The sequence below is a fragment of the Leucopleurus acutus genome, assembly GCF_964270905.1.
Source record: "Leucopleurus acutus genome assembly, chromosome: 3".
Taxonomy (NCBI): domain Eukaryota; kingdom Metazoa; phylum Chordata; class Mammalia; order Artiodactyla; family Delphinidae; genus Leucopleurus; species Leucopleurus acutus.
In genome coordinates, this window is record NC_139145.1 from 27,438,518 (window position 1) to 27,460,524 (window position 22,007).

Sequence of the window (22,007 nt, forward strand, 5' to 3'; positions counted from 1 at the left end):
ACCATAGGATTAAAGGCCCGCCTCCAGCTGGGACCCTCACCTGTGCACCGGCCGACCGCAGAGTGTACCCCACCTCCTCTCCAGAGCATCATTCCTTCGTATCTGCTGCCAGAGCCACGGTGCCATTCACTCCAAGGACTGACTTTGTAATATTCCACACCTGGAGCGACCTCTAGTCACTCAGCATCCACTTTGTGTCTCCAAATTGTGTAGGACTCTGTAATCTTTTGATTAGTTTTTGAGAAAACACAATGAAGCATTTCACTTTTTTTATTCAAAGCCATTAATAAAACATGCAGTTGGTCAGCCCAACACAGTTTATTTCTTACCTGCCACCAGTGCCAGTGGTTCTCGTCATTCCTTGGGCTTCAGCAAAGTCGTAAACTAGCCAGTGCTCAGTCTTACTCCCCCAAATTCATAAAATGCTTTTCTCCAGGATTTTGGCGAAGGGTGGGCTGTGTCTGGTTTTGCTAATGCATCTCCCAGATTTCAGAGAATTACCAGTTTTGCCATGACTCAAAGCTTAAGGATCAAGTTCTGCTGTTCAGTTTCTCAAACCAAAGCTCATTGGAAAAATAATGTATAATGTTACTTGTTTTATTATAGCAATTCCTGATTAAAGCAGTATTTAATGCAATTTCCAGGTTTTTGTTTTTTGGGGTTTTTTTTGAGAATTCTGTTATTACTGCATTACCTTGAATATTGGGAAGATGTGGTATGTCTTGCTTGTTCCTTATAAAAATAAGTAAGCACAATAAAGTGGATGCTAAACCATCAAACACAAATGTCCCTGCTGTGTCCCTGAATAAGCAAGTGTTAATAAATATTTTAATTATAGTTTTGTTATAAATATAACTTAAGAGAAAAAAATTGATAGGAATAATACTATATATTGCTAATTTTTAACTATCCCTACTGGCAAACCTTATGATTCCTAGACTTTCCTCATATACAGTATTCAGTGCACAGAAATATTATGATTGGTTCAAGTTCAGTAAGTTAAGTGATTTCCAACTAAAAGTCTCAAGTCTGGGTCACTGTTTCTAGTTCTTTTTGGCTGTGTGTTCTTAGTATTGGGATTTCCTGTGCCCTTCATCTTTGGGGTTTGAGAGCACTGTATTTGGGAGAAAGTTAGGACATATACTAGGAGAGAATGAAACGGTTAAAAGTTTTACTTTCAGAGATATTGTAGGTGCTAATACTGGATTTAACATTTCAGATTTAATTTCTTTTATGGGTCTGTTAGTTATTCAGTAAATCCCATAGGTCTATGTAATATTTTAATTGTATGAAACTTGTTACTTTATAGCCTATAATAGTGTCTGTCTGCCTTTTAAACCCATTGCAATAACTTTGCTGAAATATTAACACATTAGTAAAACTTTTCTTAAACAAACAAAAAAAAACCAGCAGTGGATGCAGACTCACTAATAAAAGGGAAAAGTTGGCAATTTTAAATGCATGCAATTATATTGATATGCTAATTTAAATTTTATGTAAAATATTAATTTGAATGAGTATGGAATAAGTATTAATTCTAAAAATAACACTTGTATGCATATAATAACAATATTTAACTAAAATTTTATTAATTTGCAAAGAAACACTACTAATTGATAAAGAACATAGTTTTTTCTGTTCAACTATTAAAGTTCCAATTCCAACAAAACACATCAAAATTAACATATAATTATAATTCAATTTAAAGTTCCATCTTTAAACTCTTCATAATCTTCTTTGGTAAACAGATCCAAAAATAGGTTAACCCTAAATAAAAGATGACAAAATTGAATCTTGTTAATACAAAATGTCATAATCAGTAGTCACTGAAAAATTTTAACATTTCTAAAACTGCAAAGCAACAGTTAGCCACTCCCTGCGTTTACTGTTTGGATTTTTACTTTCTCTAGTTGACCATAAAAAGCTTCTGATGGACTCAATATGTAACTCATATTCTCTTCTCCACTCCAACTCCTGCCAATACCCTTGGTGACTTCAACAGTCCCAATTACAAGAACTGTGACACAGAAAAGACTATATCACAGGCCTTTATCTCCAGGCCTCTCACAAGCACTCACAAGCAAAGTCACTCAAAAGCAAAGTCACAAGCGCTCACAAGCAAAGTCACTTCAGCCACTCACAAGCAAAGTCATTGCTTGGATGGTCACTGTCATCACTTGGAACTTCTACTTTACTTCTAAGCACTGGAACTCCTAAAATATTCCCAGCTGATATACATATACTTCTATACCCCTACTTTTTTGTACCCCTATACTCTCACTGAACAAGGTCACTGTCCTTTAAACTGTTGATCCCTTGATCTCCCACAAGCTTCATTTGTATCCCCCCAAACTGACAATCATTTCTCTCATTACTCCTAATTAAGCCCCTAGAATCCCTCTTCGAGGGACTGAGACTTCCTCTTCATCCTAGACGTTGCCTGACATTCTGTTCTCAGTCCTCTCCTCTCCCTCCATCCCCGCACTGAGGTTTCATCTGCATCTACTGCTAGAACTACATATGACCTTTATGCAGTATAGATATCACACTGGATCTGATATGACACTTCCATGCTTACAATTTTCACCTGAATACCTATGGTCTAAAATTGTACGTGCCAAAATAAAACTCAGTAGCTTCACAAAACCAGTTCTTTCTCTTGACTTCCTTATTTCTTATCTGCTCATTCTCAAACCTTAGTATCATCTCTCATACTGTCCTACATCTAGTCATCTGTATCCTCTCCACTCTCATTAAGTGCATTTCACTTTTCCCTTGGACTGCTGTTACAATCCCTAGATTTTCTTGTTCACCTCTTATCTTGCCTCTATTCCAAACCTTTTTATAAAATGACACTGGATTCTTTCTAAAATGCAGATCTGATCAACCCACTGCTTTAAAATGTTCTATACTGATGATATACAAGATATTTGCGTAAGTCCTAATTATCTTTCCATAAAATACTTATTAATTACAAAATGAAAAATAGTAACTATATATAGTGGAGAAATGGACATCTTAACCAATAGATCAAAGTTAACATCCTCAATAAGGGATAAATGAAAATCACATGACTCCAGATGTGATGTTCTGAGAGAAGGAAGTAACATTACTTATATAATGTTCCAGCCAAAAATGCAAAATATGAATCAAATCATGGGAGGTATCAGCAAGTCCAGAGGGATAATCTGAAAAATAATTGGCCTGCATTCTTCAAAAATGTCAATGTCATAAAAGACAAAGAAAGGTTGAAGAACTGTTACAGATTAAAGAAGACTAAAGAGACATGACAATTAAATGTGATACATGACACTGGACCAGACCTGCTAACAGGAAAAAAATCCCATTAAAGACATTATTGGCACAAGAAAAAACTGGAATACAGACTATAGATTACATAAAAGTTTTATATCCATGTTAAATTTCCTGAATTTGATAACTGTAGTGTAGTTATAAAAAAGATATCCTGGTTCTTAGGATATATACACTAAAGTATTAAGGGGCAATACTTGATACACATAACACACAGAGAAAGACAGAGGGGGAGTAGGATAATGATAAAGCGAAGTGGCAAGATGTAAAAATCGGTGAACCCAGGTAACGGGTATTCTGGAGGTCTTTGTATTCTTCTTGTGATTTTTATGTACATTTGAAATCATTTGGAATAAAGGGTTACGAAAATGTTCCATGTTTCTTCATTGCCTACTGAACTGAGTACATATCCTTGGCCAAGTATCCATGTGAGACCATTTGAAATACATTCTCAGTACATTGTATACCTTTCTTCACTATGACTACCTTGAAAAGCTTTAATCAAGCTGTATATTCCTAAACATTTTCTGTGACTCCATGAATTTTCTCATGTCCATGTCTTAAAGTATACTCCCTTCCCCCACATTCCCACTTATAAAAGTCTAATTTCTCTGTTCCAAAGCCCATCTTACTTACCTTTTCTACTACTTTCCAAACCCCACCAAACTGGGTGTAACCTATTCCTAAGAATTGAATGAGCCCAGATGATTAGTAAATCAGGGCACAATTGGAAAAAAAAAAGTGGGGGGATGACATGCTCAGTTTAAACCATGTGGCATTTAAAAGTAACTGTAGAACAGCCTAAAGAAATTCAGAGGCACATGACCAGAGGTCAGAAGTACGATAGAGATTTAAGGGTCATACACCCAGAAAGAGTAACTGAAGTTATAAAATGGGTGAGTTATCTCAGAATAAATATGTAAAGAGACAGCAGGACCAACAATTACTCCTAGGGAAGCATTTGTTATTAGATGGTAGCAAAAGGGACAAATAAAAAATACATAGAAAATATGGTCAGAAAGGTAGAAAGAGAACCATGACATAGTCTTCAGGATAATAAGAAGAAAAATTTGAACAAGTAGTAGTAAAACAATATTAAATGTGACAGCATGTTCAAAAAGAAAAGAGAACTAAGCAGAGATATGAAAAAGAAAAAGCATAAAACTTGGACCATAGAGAGAGTAGTTTCAATAGCGTTGTGAATATGAGGCCCAAATGAAGCTTATTAAATTTCAACAAATATTTAATGAGTGCTTTCTATGTGTCAGACACTGGGTTTAAGGAAGGAAACAGGCTAGAATTAGCAATGGGTATACATTAAAGGTTGGAGATGGTAGGATGTAAAGGGGAAGGAAAAAGTCTACACCTTTTCATTGTTATCTAAGTGGATTCTTACCAGAAGATGACAAGAAGATTCATTTTGTGTAATTTGAATCTAGGAACAACATAAAATATAAGGAAAATTCAAGTTGGTCTCTGGCATTGGCTTTCCCATTAATAAATATATAATAAGGAACAAGAATTATAATACATTTTTAAAATATAATTATTAGTTTCTATAATCAGGTTAAAAATTGTAATAAAAATAATGAATTACAAGGATACCTTTCATTTATAAGAGGCTATTTCTGGAAAACACAGCATATTATTTTAAATTGCTAAATAATCCTTACAAGATCATATTACAAGATCATTGATATTTAATAGAAGGTCTATTGCTGAGGCACAAAAGAACCTGACAAGTTCAAGGTAATGGCCAGAGCAAAATTAGATGTGATCTAGTACATTTATTAGAGTAATTGGATCTGGATTAACACTCAGAACAATGTCCAGGGTTTGTGCACATTTCTCTGCCTGTTCAAACATCTTTGTCACCTAAGAAACCACTGACAACTTTTTTCCTCTTAAATGCCCTCTGCTTCATTCTCCTTCTTAAATGGACAAGAAAAATAAAACAGAGTATCACTAATGTGAACATTAGTTCATGTACCATGATTGCAAACAATTTATGCTATTATGGATGCAATATTACAATAACAGTAATGAGTTTCCAGTGTTACACTGCTTACAAAATGGCATTCTGTTTTAATTACCTTACGAAAATATTCTTCACAAAATCAAATTATGCAGATTTACTGACTGTCAATATAAAAGTTGTCCTTGAGTGACTGCACTAAAAACTTCTAGAAGCATTCAGCATGGTAATATATGTATTAGGACATGCATGTAAAGGAAAGAAAATGCCTTATGATTCAGCAATTCATGTTACATAAATTTTATCCAACTTAATTGTTTGAGCATCCAGAACTTCCAATTACTTTAGTAAACATACTAGATGACATCTAATTTTGCTCTGGCCACAATATCAACTCACTGATGCAGCTTAAAACATGGTTTAATTTATGAATTGTTTTCCAGGAATGAAATAATGACATCAAGGCCATAACTCAAGGGCAGATTTTGCTAAATGCATTAAATTGGACTGCAGCATCATGAAAAGGAAGTGACTGTATGAAGCAACACAGAATTTATACTTCTATAATACAATTAAAATGTTTTTCTTCATCAATATGGATGAGTTTTGTAATCTGTATTAAAAATTTGGCGTTTTAAAAAAGAGTTGGCATTAAAATTCAAATTTAATAGACAAGTGTGTTCCCTTGACTCAGTCAGTTCCAGTCAACATTCACCTTCTGCACTCTTCCACACACACATACACCTGTGGTCTACTCTACACTTAATGCTTTCCAATGCATTGACTTTTCATTACAATGAACAGTGATAATATGGTAGCCTTTTTTCTATAGCTCTATACATTGAATGTGACAATTAGGAAAACTACTGGTCTAATGTAATCCAAAGGTAACTAAACTATTAGAGAAGCCAGTTCTCTTTAATGCAATGAAAATTGTGTTAACTTACTTTCACTACATAATTTCAGCCTAAGTCTGTATTTTTCATTTTCTTCAAGCATTTTAGAAATGACTTTGTACACTCCATTCCATACTGAAACCTTAAAAAGGTAAGCACAGTTAAGGAACACTGGGCAGAGAATCTGGACTACATTGTGATGTAGGCAATTGGGAGTGAGCCAACTGTGTTGCATGCCAGTTTGATATTATCATTGTAATGCAATATTATACTTAGAGATCTAAAAATTAAACATGATTGTTTTCCCATATTCAGTGAATTCTCTGATATCTTTTTCCAACTTCCTAGCATTTCCTCTCTGCAGTATTTAAATTAACTGTCCTAGTCGAAGGCAATGTCTTTCAAAGGCAATATCTAGTAAGTCCTATGGTTTCAACATACTCAATTTTGTTTTGAAAGGTAGTAAAAATAGCGAATTTCTATTCCTATGTCTATGTCTAAACCACTGGACAATGATATGATTTTTAATGTATTTTATTCTACTTAATAATTAAACATTTCTCCTAGGACATACCAAAGCAAACTTACTAGAGAACGTGAATATACTAGAATAGGAAGAATGGAGACTATAGAAGCAGATAGATCTAGGCTCAAATTCTGGCTTCACCACTTAACCAGTTGCTTGACATTGGGCAAGTGTTTTAATCTCATTTAGGAATAACTTCAAATACTGGATTATTAGAATTAATGAAAAATATAGGTAAAGCACTTACCCCAGTGTCTGGCACAAAGTAGTTACAGGTAAATATTGGCTATTGCCCAAGAGGAATTGGTTCTTAGAAGAAAAATTTCTTAGTATAGTGGGAAGATTAAATGCTCACTCAAAATACACTTGCTGCAAGGATTAGTCACTTTGAATGCTATTTTATACTATACATGTATTAGAAATCAAACAAACTCAAAGCTCAGAAATAATATAATTTTATGTGTCATTATCAACTAACAGTTTCTTTAAACTGAAGTGTAAAATATATAGTGGTAAACAAAGATTAGTAGAGTAACTGATCTTGAATATGTTTAATTAATTTTACTTATTTATTTATTTTTGGCTGAGTTGGGTCTTCATTGCTGCACGCGGGCTTTCTCTAATTGCCGCGAGCGGGGGCTACTCTTTGTTGCGGTGTGCGGGTTTCTCACTGCGGTGGCTTCTCTTGTTGTGGAGCACGGGCTCTAGGCACACGGGCTTCAGTAGCTGTGGCTCGCGGGCTCTAGGGCGCAGGATCAGTAGTTGTAGCGCACGGGCTTAGTTGCTCCGTGGCATGTGGGAGCTTCCCGGACCAGGGCTGGAACCCGTGTCCCCTGAATTGCAGGCGGATTCTTAGCCACTGAGCCACCAGGGAAGTCCCTTGAATATGTTTAAAACACTCAAAGTTACCATGACATCTGGACAGCCAGACATGAAAATGGTTCAGCATAAAGGTTCATGCTTGTCAGCTTTCCTGCTAGAAACTTGTACACCCCTTGCCTTTAAAAGAGCAATATGACACCAATAGAGATGCTTTTTCTTTTCTGTGAAATCCATGATTTTCTTATGTAACACTATCTGAGTTTGTTATATTCTATGGAACATATATTTTCATGCTTTGAAAAAGCTCACAGTCAGCTACATTTTGATTAAAATGCGTTTTATGTCTTCAGACACTGGAAGGACTACTCTTTATGGTTAATAAATATTTCCAAACCCAGTTTCATTACTGCTAAATTAATTCTATTTTCTCATCTCAGTAAATTAAATTTTTCAAAAGATGGCACTATTTTTAATGTCTTGATTATCTTCACATGTTTGTATTTAGACAGGTTAATCTAAAATTCAAAATATCACTCATTCCCCTTTACAATAATATACCTTTTTCTTTTTCTTCACTATTTTGGAAGCTTCATTCAAAGGTATGGGGAAGTCAAACTTTTTAGCTAAATTCTTCTGGGTTAAACCTAATTTAAAAAAAAAAGAGTCACAAGGTAAAATATCAAGGTCAGCACAGACTTTAAAGGATTCACTATCCTGAGAATTGACAATTATAAATGTCTCTTGAGCTCTCTTTGGGGATATTTACACTTGTTGGTATATTTCAGATCACTAGATAATACCAGTTTACCAATTAGCTAATACTATATTGGAAAAAAAGAAAACTAAGGATAAACTACCTTGGGGGTGCCTAGGAGATCTCCTTCCTTTACTGTTTTGAAAGCTGAGCCCCCAAAAGGACAGCAACAGAGTAAATAAATACCAAAAACCACATCTTGCCCCAGGCTATCTCTATAGTCTTTCTCCTCTGTTCAACTCCAGGTACACATTATGCTTCCAATTGCACAGGAGACCATGTGGTTCCTCAAATACATCTTGTTCTTTACCCCTCCCAGTCTTTGCACATGCTGTTCTATTGGGCTAGACCACTGTGTGCATGCATGCCTGTACACACACATACAGACACACACACCTGCCAGGCAAATGTCTACCTGCTCTTCAAGACTCAGCCCACACATCACCTCCTCTCTACAGCCTTCCCTCAAACACCCACAGCCCCACAAACAGCGGGGTAGACAGCACTGGTTCCAGGAACAGGTTCCAGGGACACTTTGTTCACAGCACTCAGCACACTTTTATAGCATGTGTTTATACTGTTTCTGCCACTAGGCTGTGACCTCCTGGAGGGTCCGTGTCACTGTGTGCCTTATTCATCTTTCTATCTATGCTACCAGACACAGAGTAGGTACTAATAAAGGTTTGTCAGAGTGATAAGCTTCCTGACTCTACTCACTAAACCATGCTGCCTTCCCAAATATTAACTGTGAGAAGGAAACCTAAGGGATTGTGTGTCCAAAGACAACCTGTACAACAATGAGCATGTGTTCCCTGAAAGCTTTTATATTTATTCTCCTTTTCTCTGTAACACTCTATATGTACCCCAACCCTTCCCCACCTCATTCCTGCCCTACCACCACTCTATACCTGGCTTTCTTCTACTCCTCCAATACTTAGCTTTCCAGGGGTGGAGGGCCTTCTCTGATCCACAAAGCACCCTATGCTCAGTTATCATAGGAATTATCACATTGTTTACTTGAGGAGTATGTTCTATTCTTCATTAGAGGTCCAGTACTGTATAAATTAGATACACAATAAATATGCTGTTTGTTGAGTGAAATAGAGTATGTTCTAAAATGGTATGTCCCTATTTAAAATGATGAAGGGGAAAAACCTACAACCAAAATTACTCTACCCAGCAAAGATCTCATTCAGATTTGACAGAGAAATTAAAACCTTTAAAGACAAGCAAAAGCTAAGAGAATTTAGCACCACCAAACCAGCTTTACAACAAATGCTAAAGGAACTTCTCTAGGCAGGAAACACAAGAGAAGGAAAAGGCCTACAATAACAAACCCAAAACAATTAAGAAAATGGTAATAGGAACATACATATCGATAACTACCTTAAGTATAAATGCATTAAATGCTCCAACCTAAAGACGTAGACTGGCTGAATGGATACAAAAACAAGACCCATATATATGCTGTCTACAAGAGACCCACTTCAGACCTAGGGACACATACAAACTGAAAGTGAGGGGATGGAAAAAGATATTCCATGCAAATGGAAATCAGAAGAAAGCTGGAGTAGCAATACTCATATCAGACAAAATACACTTTAAAACAAAGACTATTACAAGAGACAAAGAAGGACACTACATAATGATCAAGGGATCAATCCAAGAAGAAGATATAACATTGTAAATATTTATGCACCCAACATAGGAACACCTCAATACATAAGGCAAATACTAACAGCCATAAAAGGGGAAATCGACAGTAACACAATAATAGTAGGGGACTTTAACACCCCACTTTCACCAATGGAGAGATCATACAAAATAAAAATAAATAAGGAAACACAAGCTTTAAATGATACATTAAACAAGATGGACTTAATTGATATTTATAGGACATTCCATCCAAAAAAAAACAGAATACACTTTCTTCTCCAGTGCTCATGGAACATTCTCCAGGATAGATCATATCTTGGGTCACAAATCAAGCCTTGGTAAATTTAAGAAAATTGAAATCGTATCAAGTAACTTTCCCGACCACAACGCTATGAGACTAGATATCAATTATAGGAAAAAACCTGTAAAAAATAGGTCTTCCCTGGTGGTGCAGTGGTTGAGAGTCCGCCTGCCAATGCAGGGGACACGGGTTCATGGCCTGGTCCAGGAAGATCCCACATGCCGCGGAGCAGCTGGGTCTGTGAGCCATGGCCGCTGAGCCTGCACATCTGGAGCCTGTGCTCCGCAACAGGAGAGGGAACAACAGTGAGAGGCCCGCGTACCGCAAAACAACAACAACAACAACAAAAAAAAAAACTGTAAAAAGTACAAACACATGGAGGCTAAATCATACACTACTTAATAACCAAGAGATCACTGAAGAAATCAAAGAGGAAATCAAAAAATACCTAGAAACAAATGTCAATGAAAACACGATGACCCAAAACCTATGAGATGCAGCAAAAGCAGTTCTAAGAGGGAAGTTTATAGCAATACAATTCTACCTTAAGAAACACGAAACATCTCAAATAAACAGCCTAACCTTACACCTAAAGCAATTAGAGAAAGAAGAACAAAAAAACCCCAAAGTTAGCAGAAGGAAAGAAATCATAAAGATCAGATCAGAAATAAATGAAAAAGAAATGAGGGAAACGATAGCAAAGATCAATAAAACTAAAAGCTGGTTCTTTGAGAAGATAAACAAAATTGATAAACCATTAGCCAGATTCATCAAGAAAAAAAGGGAGAAGACTCAAATCAGTAGAATTAGAAATGAAAACGGAGAAGTAACAACTGACACTGCAAAACTACAAAGGATCATGAGAAATTACTACAAGCAACTATATGCCAATAAAATGGACAACCTGGAAGAAATGGACAAATTCTTAGAAATGCACAACATTCTGAGACTGAACCAGGAAGAAATAGAAAATATGAACAGACCAATCACAAGCACTGAAATTGAAACTGTGATTAAAAATCTTCCAACAAACAAAAGCCAAGGACCACATGGCTTCACAGGCGAATTCTATCAAACATTTAGAGATAGAGCTAACAACTATCCTTCTCAAAACTCTTCCAAGATGTATCAGAGGGAGGAACACTCCCAAACTCATTCTATGAGGCCATCATCACCCTGATACCAAAACCAGACAAGGATGTCACAAAGAAAGAAAACTACAGGCCAATATCACTAATGAACATAGATGCAAAAATCCTCCACAAAACACTAGCAAACAGAATCCAACAGCACATTAAAAGGACCATACACCATGATCAAGTGGGTTTTATCCCAGGAATGCAAGGATTCTTCAGTATACACAAATCAATCAATGTGATACACCATATTGACAAATTGAAGGAGAAAACCCATATTATCATCTCAATAGATGCAGAGAAAGCTTTCGACAAAATTCAACACCCATTTATGATAAAAATCCTCCAGAAAGTAGGCATAGAGGGAACTTACCTCAACATAATAAAGGCCATATATGACAAACCCACAGCCAACATCATTCTCAATGGTGAAAAACTGAAACCATTTCCACTAAGATCAGGACCAAGACAAGGTTACCCACTCTCACCACTATTATTCAACATAGTTTTGGAAGTTTTAGCCACAGCAATCAGAGAAGAAAAAGAAATAAAAGGAATCCAAATTAGAAAAGAAGAAGTAAAGCTATTACTATTTGCAGATGACATGATACTATACATAGAGAATCCTAAAGATGCTACCAGAAAACTACTAGAGCTAATCAGTGAATTTGGTAAAGTAGCAGGATACAAAATTAATGCACAGAAATCTCTTACATTCCTATACACTAACAATGAAAGATCTGAAAGTGAAATCAAGAAAACACTCTCATTTACCATTGCAACAAAAAGAATAAAATATCTAGGAATAAACCTACCTAAGGAGACAAAATACCTGTATGCAGAAAATTATAAGACCCTGATGAAAGAAATTAAAGATGATACAAACAGATGGAGAGATATACCATGTTCTTGGATTGGAAGAATCAACATTGTGAAAATGATTGTACTACCCAAAGCAATCTACAGATTCAATGCAATCCCTATCAAACTACCACTGGCATTTTTCACAGAACTAGAAAAAAATTTTTCACAGTTTTTATGGAAAAACAAAAGACCCCAAATAGCCAAAGCAATCTTGAGAAAGAAAAACGGAGCTGGAGGAATCAGGCTCCCTGACTTCAGACTATACTACAAAGCTACAGTAATCAAGACAGTATGGTACTGGCACAAAAACAGAAATATAGATCAATGGAACAAGATAGAAAGCCCAGAGATAAACCAACGCACATATGGTCACCTTATCTTTGATAAAGGAGGCAAGAGTATACAGTGGAGAAAAGACAGCCTCTTTAATAAGTGGTGCTGGGAAAACTGGACAGCTACATGTAAAAGAATGAAATTAGAACACTCCCTAACACCATACACAAAAATAAACTCAAAATGGATTAAAGACCTAAATGTAAGTAAGGCCAGACACTCTAAAACTCTTAGAGGAAAACATAGGCAGAACACTCTATGACATAAATCACAGCAAGATCTTTTTTGATACACCTCCTAGGGAAAGGAAATAAAAACAAAAATAAACAAATGGGACCTAATGAAACTTCAAAGCTTTTGCACAGAAAAGGAAACCATAAACAAGACGAAAAGACAACCCTCAGAATGGGAGAAAATATTTGCAAATGAAGCAACTGACAAAGGATTAATCTCCAAAATTTACAAGCAGCTCATGCAGCTCAATATCAAAAAAACAAACAATCCAATCCAAAAATGAGCAGAAGACCTAAATAGACATTTCTCCAAAGAAGATATACAGATTACCAACAAACACATGAAAGAATGCTCAACATCATTAATCATCAGAGAAATGCAAATCAAAACTACAATGACATATCATCTCACACCGGTCAGAATGGCCATCATCAAAAAACCTACAAACAATAAATGCTGGAGAGGGTGTGGAGAAAAGGGAACCCTCTTGCACTGTTGGTGGGAATGCAAATTGATACAGCCACTCTGGAGAACAGTATGGAGGTTCTTTAAAAAACTAAAAATAGAACTACCATACGACCCAGCAATCCCACTACTGGGCATATACCCTGAGAAAACCATAATTCAAAAAGAGTCATGTACCAAAATGTTCATTGCAGCACTATTTACAATAGCCAGGACATGGAAGCAGCCTAAGTGTCCATCAACAGATGAATGGATAAAGAAGATGTGGTACATATATACAATGGAATATTGCTCAGCCATAAAAAGAAACGAAATTGAGTTATTTGTAGTGAGGTGGATGGACCTAGAGTCTGTCATACAGAGTGAAGTAAGTCAGAAAGAGAAAAACAAATACCATATGCTAACACATATATATGGAATCTAAAAAACAAAAACAAAAAAAGGTCATGAAGAACCTAGGGGCAAGATAGGAATAAAGACGCAGACCTACTAGAGAATGGACCTGAGGATACAGGGAGGGGGAAGGGTAAGCTGGGACAAAGTGAGAGAGTGGCATGGACATATATACACTACCAAACGTAAAATAGATAGCTAGTGGGAAGCAGCCGCATAGCACAGGGAGATCAGTTCGGTGCTTTGTGACCACCTACAGGGGTGGGATAGGGAGCGTGTGAGGGAGGGAGATACAAGAGGGAAGAGATATGGGGATATGTGTATATGTATAACTGATTCACTTTGTTATAAAGCAGAAACTAACACACCATTGTAAAGGAATTATACTCCAATAAAGATGTTAAAAAATAAATTAAAAAAAATAATAAAATGGCATGTCCCAATTTGTGAGAAACATGCCACTGATTCTGAGTGGGGCGCAGACATAGCACTAAAGAATATTAACTCACATGGTGAGAAACTCGTTCCCTTTCAAATTCTTTTTCAATCTTCTGATTACAGGTAGGAGAAAGTCTGAGTTTGTAACTAGTATGTCATTAAGACTTTTCTAAGACTTGCTAATCTCTCTTTATGACTGCAGCAACCTCCAGCAGGCAACCTATTTGGCTAGAATTTAATATTGTTTTACCTTTATTAGATTGTTTTTAATTAATTTCTATTTATGGAAAATGATACATGTTTTCCACTGAGGTAATGATGTAAAGTGTTCTAAAAAGAAAACTAGTTGGGAGGAATAACATGCACCTATTTAAATAAATACATTAAGTAAATGATAGTGCAGATGATGTGCAGATAAAACATAGGAAAATAACTTAAGTTTGGGAAACTCAGCTCTTCATATACCCATATGTATCCTTCCCTCTAAGTACCTACAACCTTTGGAATACTATACCAGCATCACTTCCAAATGTTTTCTGTTTGTTAGTCTTACATAACCTAGACATATACTCCTTGAGGTCAAGATACGAGCCATCACGTCTATCTGTATTAGTTGGGAATATAAAATATGTCAAGGAGTATAGCGGATGGGAAAAAGAAAAAAGGCAAAATTATTTCTTCCACTTATTTTGTGTACTCTACTGAGGCTATGGCTCCAGTGTATACCATAGATTTTTGTCCCAGCTTATGCTTCAAATCTGCCTCTCCTCCTCTTTCCACACACTCTGACCCAGTCAAAATACACTTCTCCTTCTTCCCAAATCATTACCCATCCCTGATCCATACTCAATGCTTCACTAACATGTTTTTCCTACCTGTAATCCCCTCCTATCTCAGGAATATGTGTAAATTTCATGGAGCTACTTCCACCACCATGAAGCCTTCCTTGATTTCTTCATCCCCAAATTATTCACCACCTCCAAAGCATTTATTTGTACCTCCACAACAGCATTCAACATCCTCTACCATATATAAATTATGGGTATGTATCTCAAGTTCTGTGAGAACAGGGAACCAGCTTGACTTATTAGTCTTGTTTGAAACATTAGAAGAGTTACCTGACTTGGCTGCCCCTGGATTTCTAAACTATAAGACATCTCAAACGGCTTAAAAGCTTATCTTCCAGAAGTGTCTGTATCTCTGATAACTCGACTCCACCATTCAAAAATCTGCAGTGATTATAAAATTAGAGTCCCCAAGGCATTCCATAATGTGGTCCAAAACTAATTTTTCATTTATTCAATAAATATTTAGTGTATGCACTATGTGCTAGACACTGGGCTGATCACCTTCTCTTCCCTTAGGCCATTCCTGCTGAGTGTGCCAACATATACTGGGCACCTGCTCTATACCAAACACTGTGCTAGGCATTCTGCATGCATTACTTCATTTAATCTTCACAGTAACTCATTAAAGTAGGAACTATTATCCCCATTTTACAGAAAGGGAAACTGAACATCAGAATAGTTAATTAACTTAGCCAATATTACACTGCTAGTAAATGAGAAAGCCAAGATTATGACTTTCTGACTTCAAAGCCAATGCTCTTGATAATATCCACTGTCCCACTAGCAATTTCTCCATTCGTTACCTTGATTTCTTCCTTCTATGTCTCCCTTTTCCTGAACTACCAAAGCCCTTCTAAGTCGTCTCTCTTACAGCACTGATGCCTGCTAGCTTATATTTCCATTATTCACATTATTCATTTATAAGTCCCTTGAGAATAAAATATTTGTCTGATCTATCTGTGTCACTAGCACCTGACTTAGTGCCTACAGTATGGTAGATGTTAAATAAATGTTACTGAATGGGTAAATAATTCACCTTTGTTTCCAACAGAGAGCCAGACAAAAGTATGCAATGAATGTCCACTTAACGTTAATACTAAATACATCCAAGAATGAGTAAAATCATTAAGCACTTAGTGATTTTACTCATTTTACTTAATGAGTAAAATCATTAAGCACTTAAGCACTTTCTGGCTTGATTGAAATATAAGTCTACCTCAGGACCTCCTTCCCTTGACTCTATTGTTGGTTTCACAAGCACAGCAGAGTGGTCACCAAAGTTAATGGCTCCATCATCCACCCAGCTGCCCAGCAGATAAACTTCAGACTTGGCCTCAACCCATCCTTCTCCCTCTTCCAGCCAGTCATCAGTCCTGTCCATTCTGCCTCCATTGCCACTGTCTTAGTTCAGGCCTTCTATCTTTCTACTTTATTACTGCCTCAAAACTGGTTTCTGGCTTCCAATCTCTCCCAATCCCACTCCCTCCCCGTTATCCTCCCTCCAGCTCTGATCATGTCACCCCTGCCACAAAGGAACGGCAAAAAATTCCAAAATTTCAGGACCAAACTTCAAAACAAACGGCATTATTGTTTGTTTCCCAGAAGAGAAGCCAACTAGAGGAAAGCCATTCTAGGTCAGCACAAACCAGCTACAAGAGCAGAAAGCTGGTTTCACAATCTCAGCTCTTTGCCATCCTGTTATTTCTACCTGACTTATGTGGGGATCTCCAGCACTAATTCATGCATCCTTTCCCTTCCCCGATGAGCTTCTTCACCTGTTTTTCAATGTTCTTCACTTCCAATCCACTATCTTAGTGCTGGACTATTATTTGTCTCTTTGATCTGTTGGTGCTAATGCAATACCAGATCCATTTTATTCTTTCCTCACTTCCTGCTCTCCCCCCTTTAAAGGTGAAGAGCTCACCAACACCACCATACTCTCTCCAATTCCTAGAGTAAATCTTTTATCTGTTTTTATTATTCAAAGGAGGGGGAAACCTAGTGCTAAAGTGTCTTATACTACCCCTAAAATTTTTTAATCACCAGCACAGGGGCCAAAAAAAGACAAAAAACCTGAGTGCCTTTTAGCAATGGGACCTTTAGAGGAGCACGAAGTCTAAAATAGTGCCCCTGATGAAGGATCTCTGAAAAGCTTATTCTCAGGAGTCAATCAAGTTACACAGAGTACAGTTTTATACTGTAGTAAATTTAAGTAAGTTAAATTATCAAAGTAAAATTAAGTAAGTTCTGAAAGGATACCAAAAAATGTATTTATATATTTTTCAACTTGAGCTTCAGTCTTGCCTGCCTCCAATGCAATCTCCCCTATACAGCATGAACTAAGTAAATCTGACCCTATTACTTCTCTTGTTCAAAACCTTTCAAGGCAGAACATCTGGGTAGCTCTAGACGATGTGATGGGGTTGGGGGGAGAGGCAGGGTATAGTAATCAACTTCCCAAAATTTCTCCCCAAACAACTTTACATTACAAAAATTCTACACAAAACCACACCCTCAGCATTACTTGAAGACAGAGAATGCTGGAAATGAAAAATAAATGTAAGCGAAATGAGAAAAGTCGTTACATCGTGGCACTATGATCCCATTTGCTCAAACCTCACCCTAAGCAGGGTTTTGTGGCCAGCAAGGAAGAGAAAGGAGGGACCCTAGAAAAGGTGGCTGCGGGAGAGCTGGAGCAACCAACAGCAAATTGAAATCCACCCTAACTCTGAAAATACTAGAAGACAACCAGGCAGATCACAGCACAGACTACAGGAAAGAATTTCAATGTACGATTTAAAGGGCCAGATGCCAAAAACGTGCACTTTAATGAGACTGATTTTGGTTAAAGGGGCAAGCATGATTTAAAGGGATAAAAACAACTTAAAGGGACAGTCTTCCAATCTCTTGGCTTATGGAGGAGAGAAAGAACCAAAAGGAAAGCTCATAAATTAGGTCACAAAGAAAACATCAGTAACATCCATAAAGTGGAGACATTACAAACAACACTCTGATCACATGCAATAAAACTAGAGTTTACTAGGAAAAAAAAAAAAAAAGAAAAAGTCCTGGAAATTTTTGAAAAATTAAATCTATTAAGCAACTCTAGAGTGAAAGTAATAATAGAAACTGAAATTACAAAAAAATATATTTTTAAATGGTGACAATAAAACCACTACACATTAGAATCAGTGGGATTTAAAGTAGTGGTTAGAAGAAAACTCATTGCACTAACCACTTTTATCAATAAAAAGGAAGAAAAAAATTAATTAAATTTCTTGCTCAAAATAAAAGCACACAAGAACAAAGTAAACCAAAAGAAAGTATACATAAGGAAATAATGAAGTTTTATCTTTATTATTTACCTTTATTATGGAGGAAGAGACTAAAAAAACAAAATACCTAATTAACAAATCAAAATCCTGTGTTTTTTAAAAAATTAACAAAACACTGGTGAACTTGATCAAGGACAAGGAAGAAAGCACATACATCAAAAAAAAAATGAGGGCTTCCCGGGTGGCGCAGTGGTTGGGAGTCCGCCTGCCGATGCAGGGGACGCGGGTTCGTGCTCCGGTCCGGGAGGGTCCCACGTGCCGCGGAGCGGCTGGGCCCGTGAGCCATGGCCGCCGGGCCTGCGCGTCCGGAGCCTGTGCTCTGCAACGGGGGAGGCCACAGCGGCGGGAGGCCCGTGTACCGCAAAAAAAAAAAAAAAAAAAAAATGAAAAGGGGGAATAACCATTGAAACACAAGGAATTTTTAAAAATCATAAGACACTATTTTGCAGACCTCTATGCAAATAAATTGGGAAACCTAGATGAAATGGATAATTTCCTAGGAAAATACAGATTACCTAAATTGACCCATTAGAGTTGGAAAGTGTAAACAGACCAATTTCCATAGAAGATACAGAAAAAGTTATTAAGGAATTATCCCACAAAAAGCACTAGACCGAGATGGTTTCACAGAAGAATTCTACCAAATCTTCAAACACCAGATAGTCTCAATGTTCTATAAATTATTCCAGAGCACTGAAAAGGAAGGAAAAGTTCCTAATTCCTTTTATGAACTAAGTATAATCTGATACCTAAACCAGATGAAGACGTACAAAGAAAGAAAAACTACCCTGTCTTAAATTCCAATGCAAAAATCCTAAACAAATTATTAGCAAAGAGAGTCTAACACTATATTAAGAAAAAAGTACATCATAACCAAGTGGGATTTATTTCAGGAATGCAAAGTTGGTTCAATCTTAGGAAATCCATTTGTATCATACACCATGTTCATAAATCTAAGGAAAAAATATTATCTCCATAGATTTAGGAAAGCCTCTGACAAAATTCAACACCCATTCTTAGTAAAAACATTGAATAAAATTAAAATTGAAGAATACATTTTAATGTTTTAAACATACACCCCCTTAGTCTTAAAGCCAATACCTTATTTAATGGGGAAATACTAGAGGGATTTCCCCTAAGATCAGGAACAAGGCAAGAATGCTCACTATCTCCACTATTATTCAACATTCTATTCATGGTATTAGCCAGTGCAATTAGACCAAAAAAAAATCAATTGCAGGCATAAAAATGGGTTAAAAGGAAATAAAATTATCTCTATGTACAAATAATATGATAGTATACCTGGAAAATCATGAGCATTAATGACAAAACTAACTCAAATAATAAATGATTTCAGTGAAGTACTAGGATCAAAAATTAACGTACAAAAATGAGTAGGCTAAGTGAAAGAAGCCAGTCACAAAAGCGCCAATATTCTGTGATTCCATTTATATGAAATAGGCAGAATAGGCAAATAGGCAAATCCAGAAATTTGCAAATTTGGTATTTTCCAAATTTGCCTATTGTCCAGAATAGGCAAATCTATGGAGACAGAAAGTAGTTTAGTGCTTGTTTAGGGCTGGGGTTGGGGGCAGTGAGGGGGCACGGTGAGTGACTAGTTGCTAATGGGTACAGGGTTTGTTTGAGGGGGTAATAAAAGTGTTCTAAATTGATTTTGATGATGGTTGCACAACACTGTAAAAAAATATTGAATTGCCCGTTTTAAATGGGTAAACTGAGCGGATTGTAAATTACGTCTCAATAAACTATTTTTTCTTTTTTTTTTTTTTTTTTAAGCACAGGTAGAGGGATGGGCTCTCAAAAAGAGGTAGGACTTTTCCAGGTGATGGAAATGTTCTAGATCCTGATTGTGGTGGTGTACTATCAGGTGTATAACTTTGTCAAATCTCCTGAAAGTTGTTGGGTTTGTTTGTTTGTTTGTTTTAATCAAGAGGCTTTATACACACAAACAATGAACATCTGGAGGACATTATGGAAGAGGAAACCCCATTTACAACAGCAGAGAAGATCAAATACCTAGGAACAAATTTAACAAGATACATGAAAAACCGATAGAAGGAAAAATTTTAAAAACATTCCTGAAAGACACAAAAGTAGAGTGAAAATGGAAAGACATCCTCTCCTCCCTTTTCAAAGAGGAAGTGACATCATTAAAGATGTCGGTTCTCCTCAGGCTAACTTATAAATTCAGTGAGTCCTGAAAGGAATATGGACACACACGCCAAGGCCCCCATCATTCTGAAGGACTTCAGCGGCTCCGTCCAAGAGCCTCCCCTCTCGGATTCGGAACTCAAATGACCTTCACGTGCGCTTCAGCGCCCTCTCGGGGCAACACCGAAGCGCAGGTCGGGATTGTCTCTCAGCCCCCGGACAGACAGGAGGGCCGACCACTGCCCGCGGCCAGCGCCGAGGCCTCTGAGCGACGCTACGAGCCCGGAGCGGCCCACCGGGAGGGAGGCTGACCGGAAGCTGACAGGGAGGCCGCGAGCAGAGAAGCCGACCGCCCTGAGACTCGGACCCCAGGCAGGACGGCTGCCGAGGAGGACGGAAAGGCGGGCTGACCAGCCGGCACCCTCCACAGGCCGGGGGCCCCCTCCCGAGTCCCCGCCCGCCCGGCCCTTCGCGCCACCTGCATGTGCCTCCTGCCGAGGCCGGCTCCGCGAGCTCGACGCCCGCGCCGGAGAGGAGGCCGCGGGGGCCCTGGGCGGGGAGCCCGGGCACAGCTCCCCGCCGCCCGCGGCCCCCGGCACAGCCGCCTGCGGCTCCTCCCGGCTGCGGCCGGCCCCGAGCCCGGGCCTACACAGACCCTGAGCCCGGCGGCCGCCCAGCTGAAGGACGGCGCCGCATTGGTGCGAGCCGAAGCGAGTCACGTAGACGAAGCGCGTCCCGTCCCGCTCCTGCTCACGGCCCGCCGCCGTCATCGCTGCCTTTTTCGCGCAACCGCCGCGCAGTGCCCTCAGCGGCCAGCCCAGCGCGAGTGGGGGCGGACGACGCGCGGAGGAGGGGGCGACCTGGGGGCCAGACCACTGTGTGTGTGAAGGGGGGACGGGTAGAGCTGAGGGGCTGGACCACTGTGCACTGTGTAGGGGGTGAGGGGCGAGCTGTGGAGCAGGACCCTGGGGGCGTGGGGGGCGGCAGGTGGGTTGGGGAGAGATGAGGGATGAGGGAACAGGTAGGGGAGTGAGAGAGGCTACAGAGACCGGTCACCCTGTGGGCAGCGGGAAGAGGGGAGTTTGGACCACTCTGCACGGAGTGGGGAGCAAGAAGGTGTTTGGTTGGGGGGTGGATGATGGGCCGCTCATCTGAAAGTTGGAGTTAGAGTTTGGAGACCAGATCACTTAGGGGTGGGGAGCAGACCATGACGGGCAGATCTCTCTGAGAAAATGAACAGAACCAAGAGCAGGGTGGGGGGAGAGGGAAGAGACCAGGTCAAGTAGCTTTACCATGGACCATCTCTAAATCCATACAGCATTTTACAGCAGAGGATATGGGGCTCCAAAATGTAGAGTGACTTCCCCAAAGTAATAGACAGTGACAGAGACATACTCTCTTAAACTTCAAGAAATTGGATTATAAATATGTGCAGAAAAGTGCACGAATCATCAGTATACATTTGGATAGATTTTCACGCAGTGAACACACCCACGTAGTATCCGCTGAGGTTAAGAAATGGCGCACTGCAGAAGCACATCACGTCC

General features: G+C 38.4%; 1 protein-coding gene across 1 annotated transcript; it reads right to left on the reverse strand.

Moving 5' to 3' along the window:
• Positions 1-5,232: 5,232 nt before the first annotated feature.
• Positions 5,233-21,230, reverse strand: LOC309958877 (uncharacterized protein C5orf47; the record flags this gene model as incomplete). The annotated part of the gene is made up of 4 exons (XM_082835010.1): positions 5,233-5,243; positions 6,235-6,325; positions 8,090-8,175; positions 20,645-21,230. The coding sequence occupies 4 exons, from the start codon at positions 21,228-21,230 to the stop codon at positions 5,233-5,235; spliced, it is 774 nt and encodes a 257-aa protein (XP_082691136.1).
• Positions 21,231-22,007: the final 777 nt, after the last annotated feature.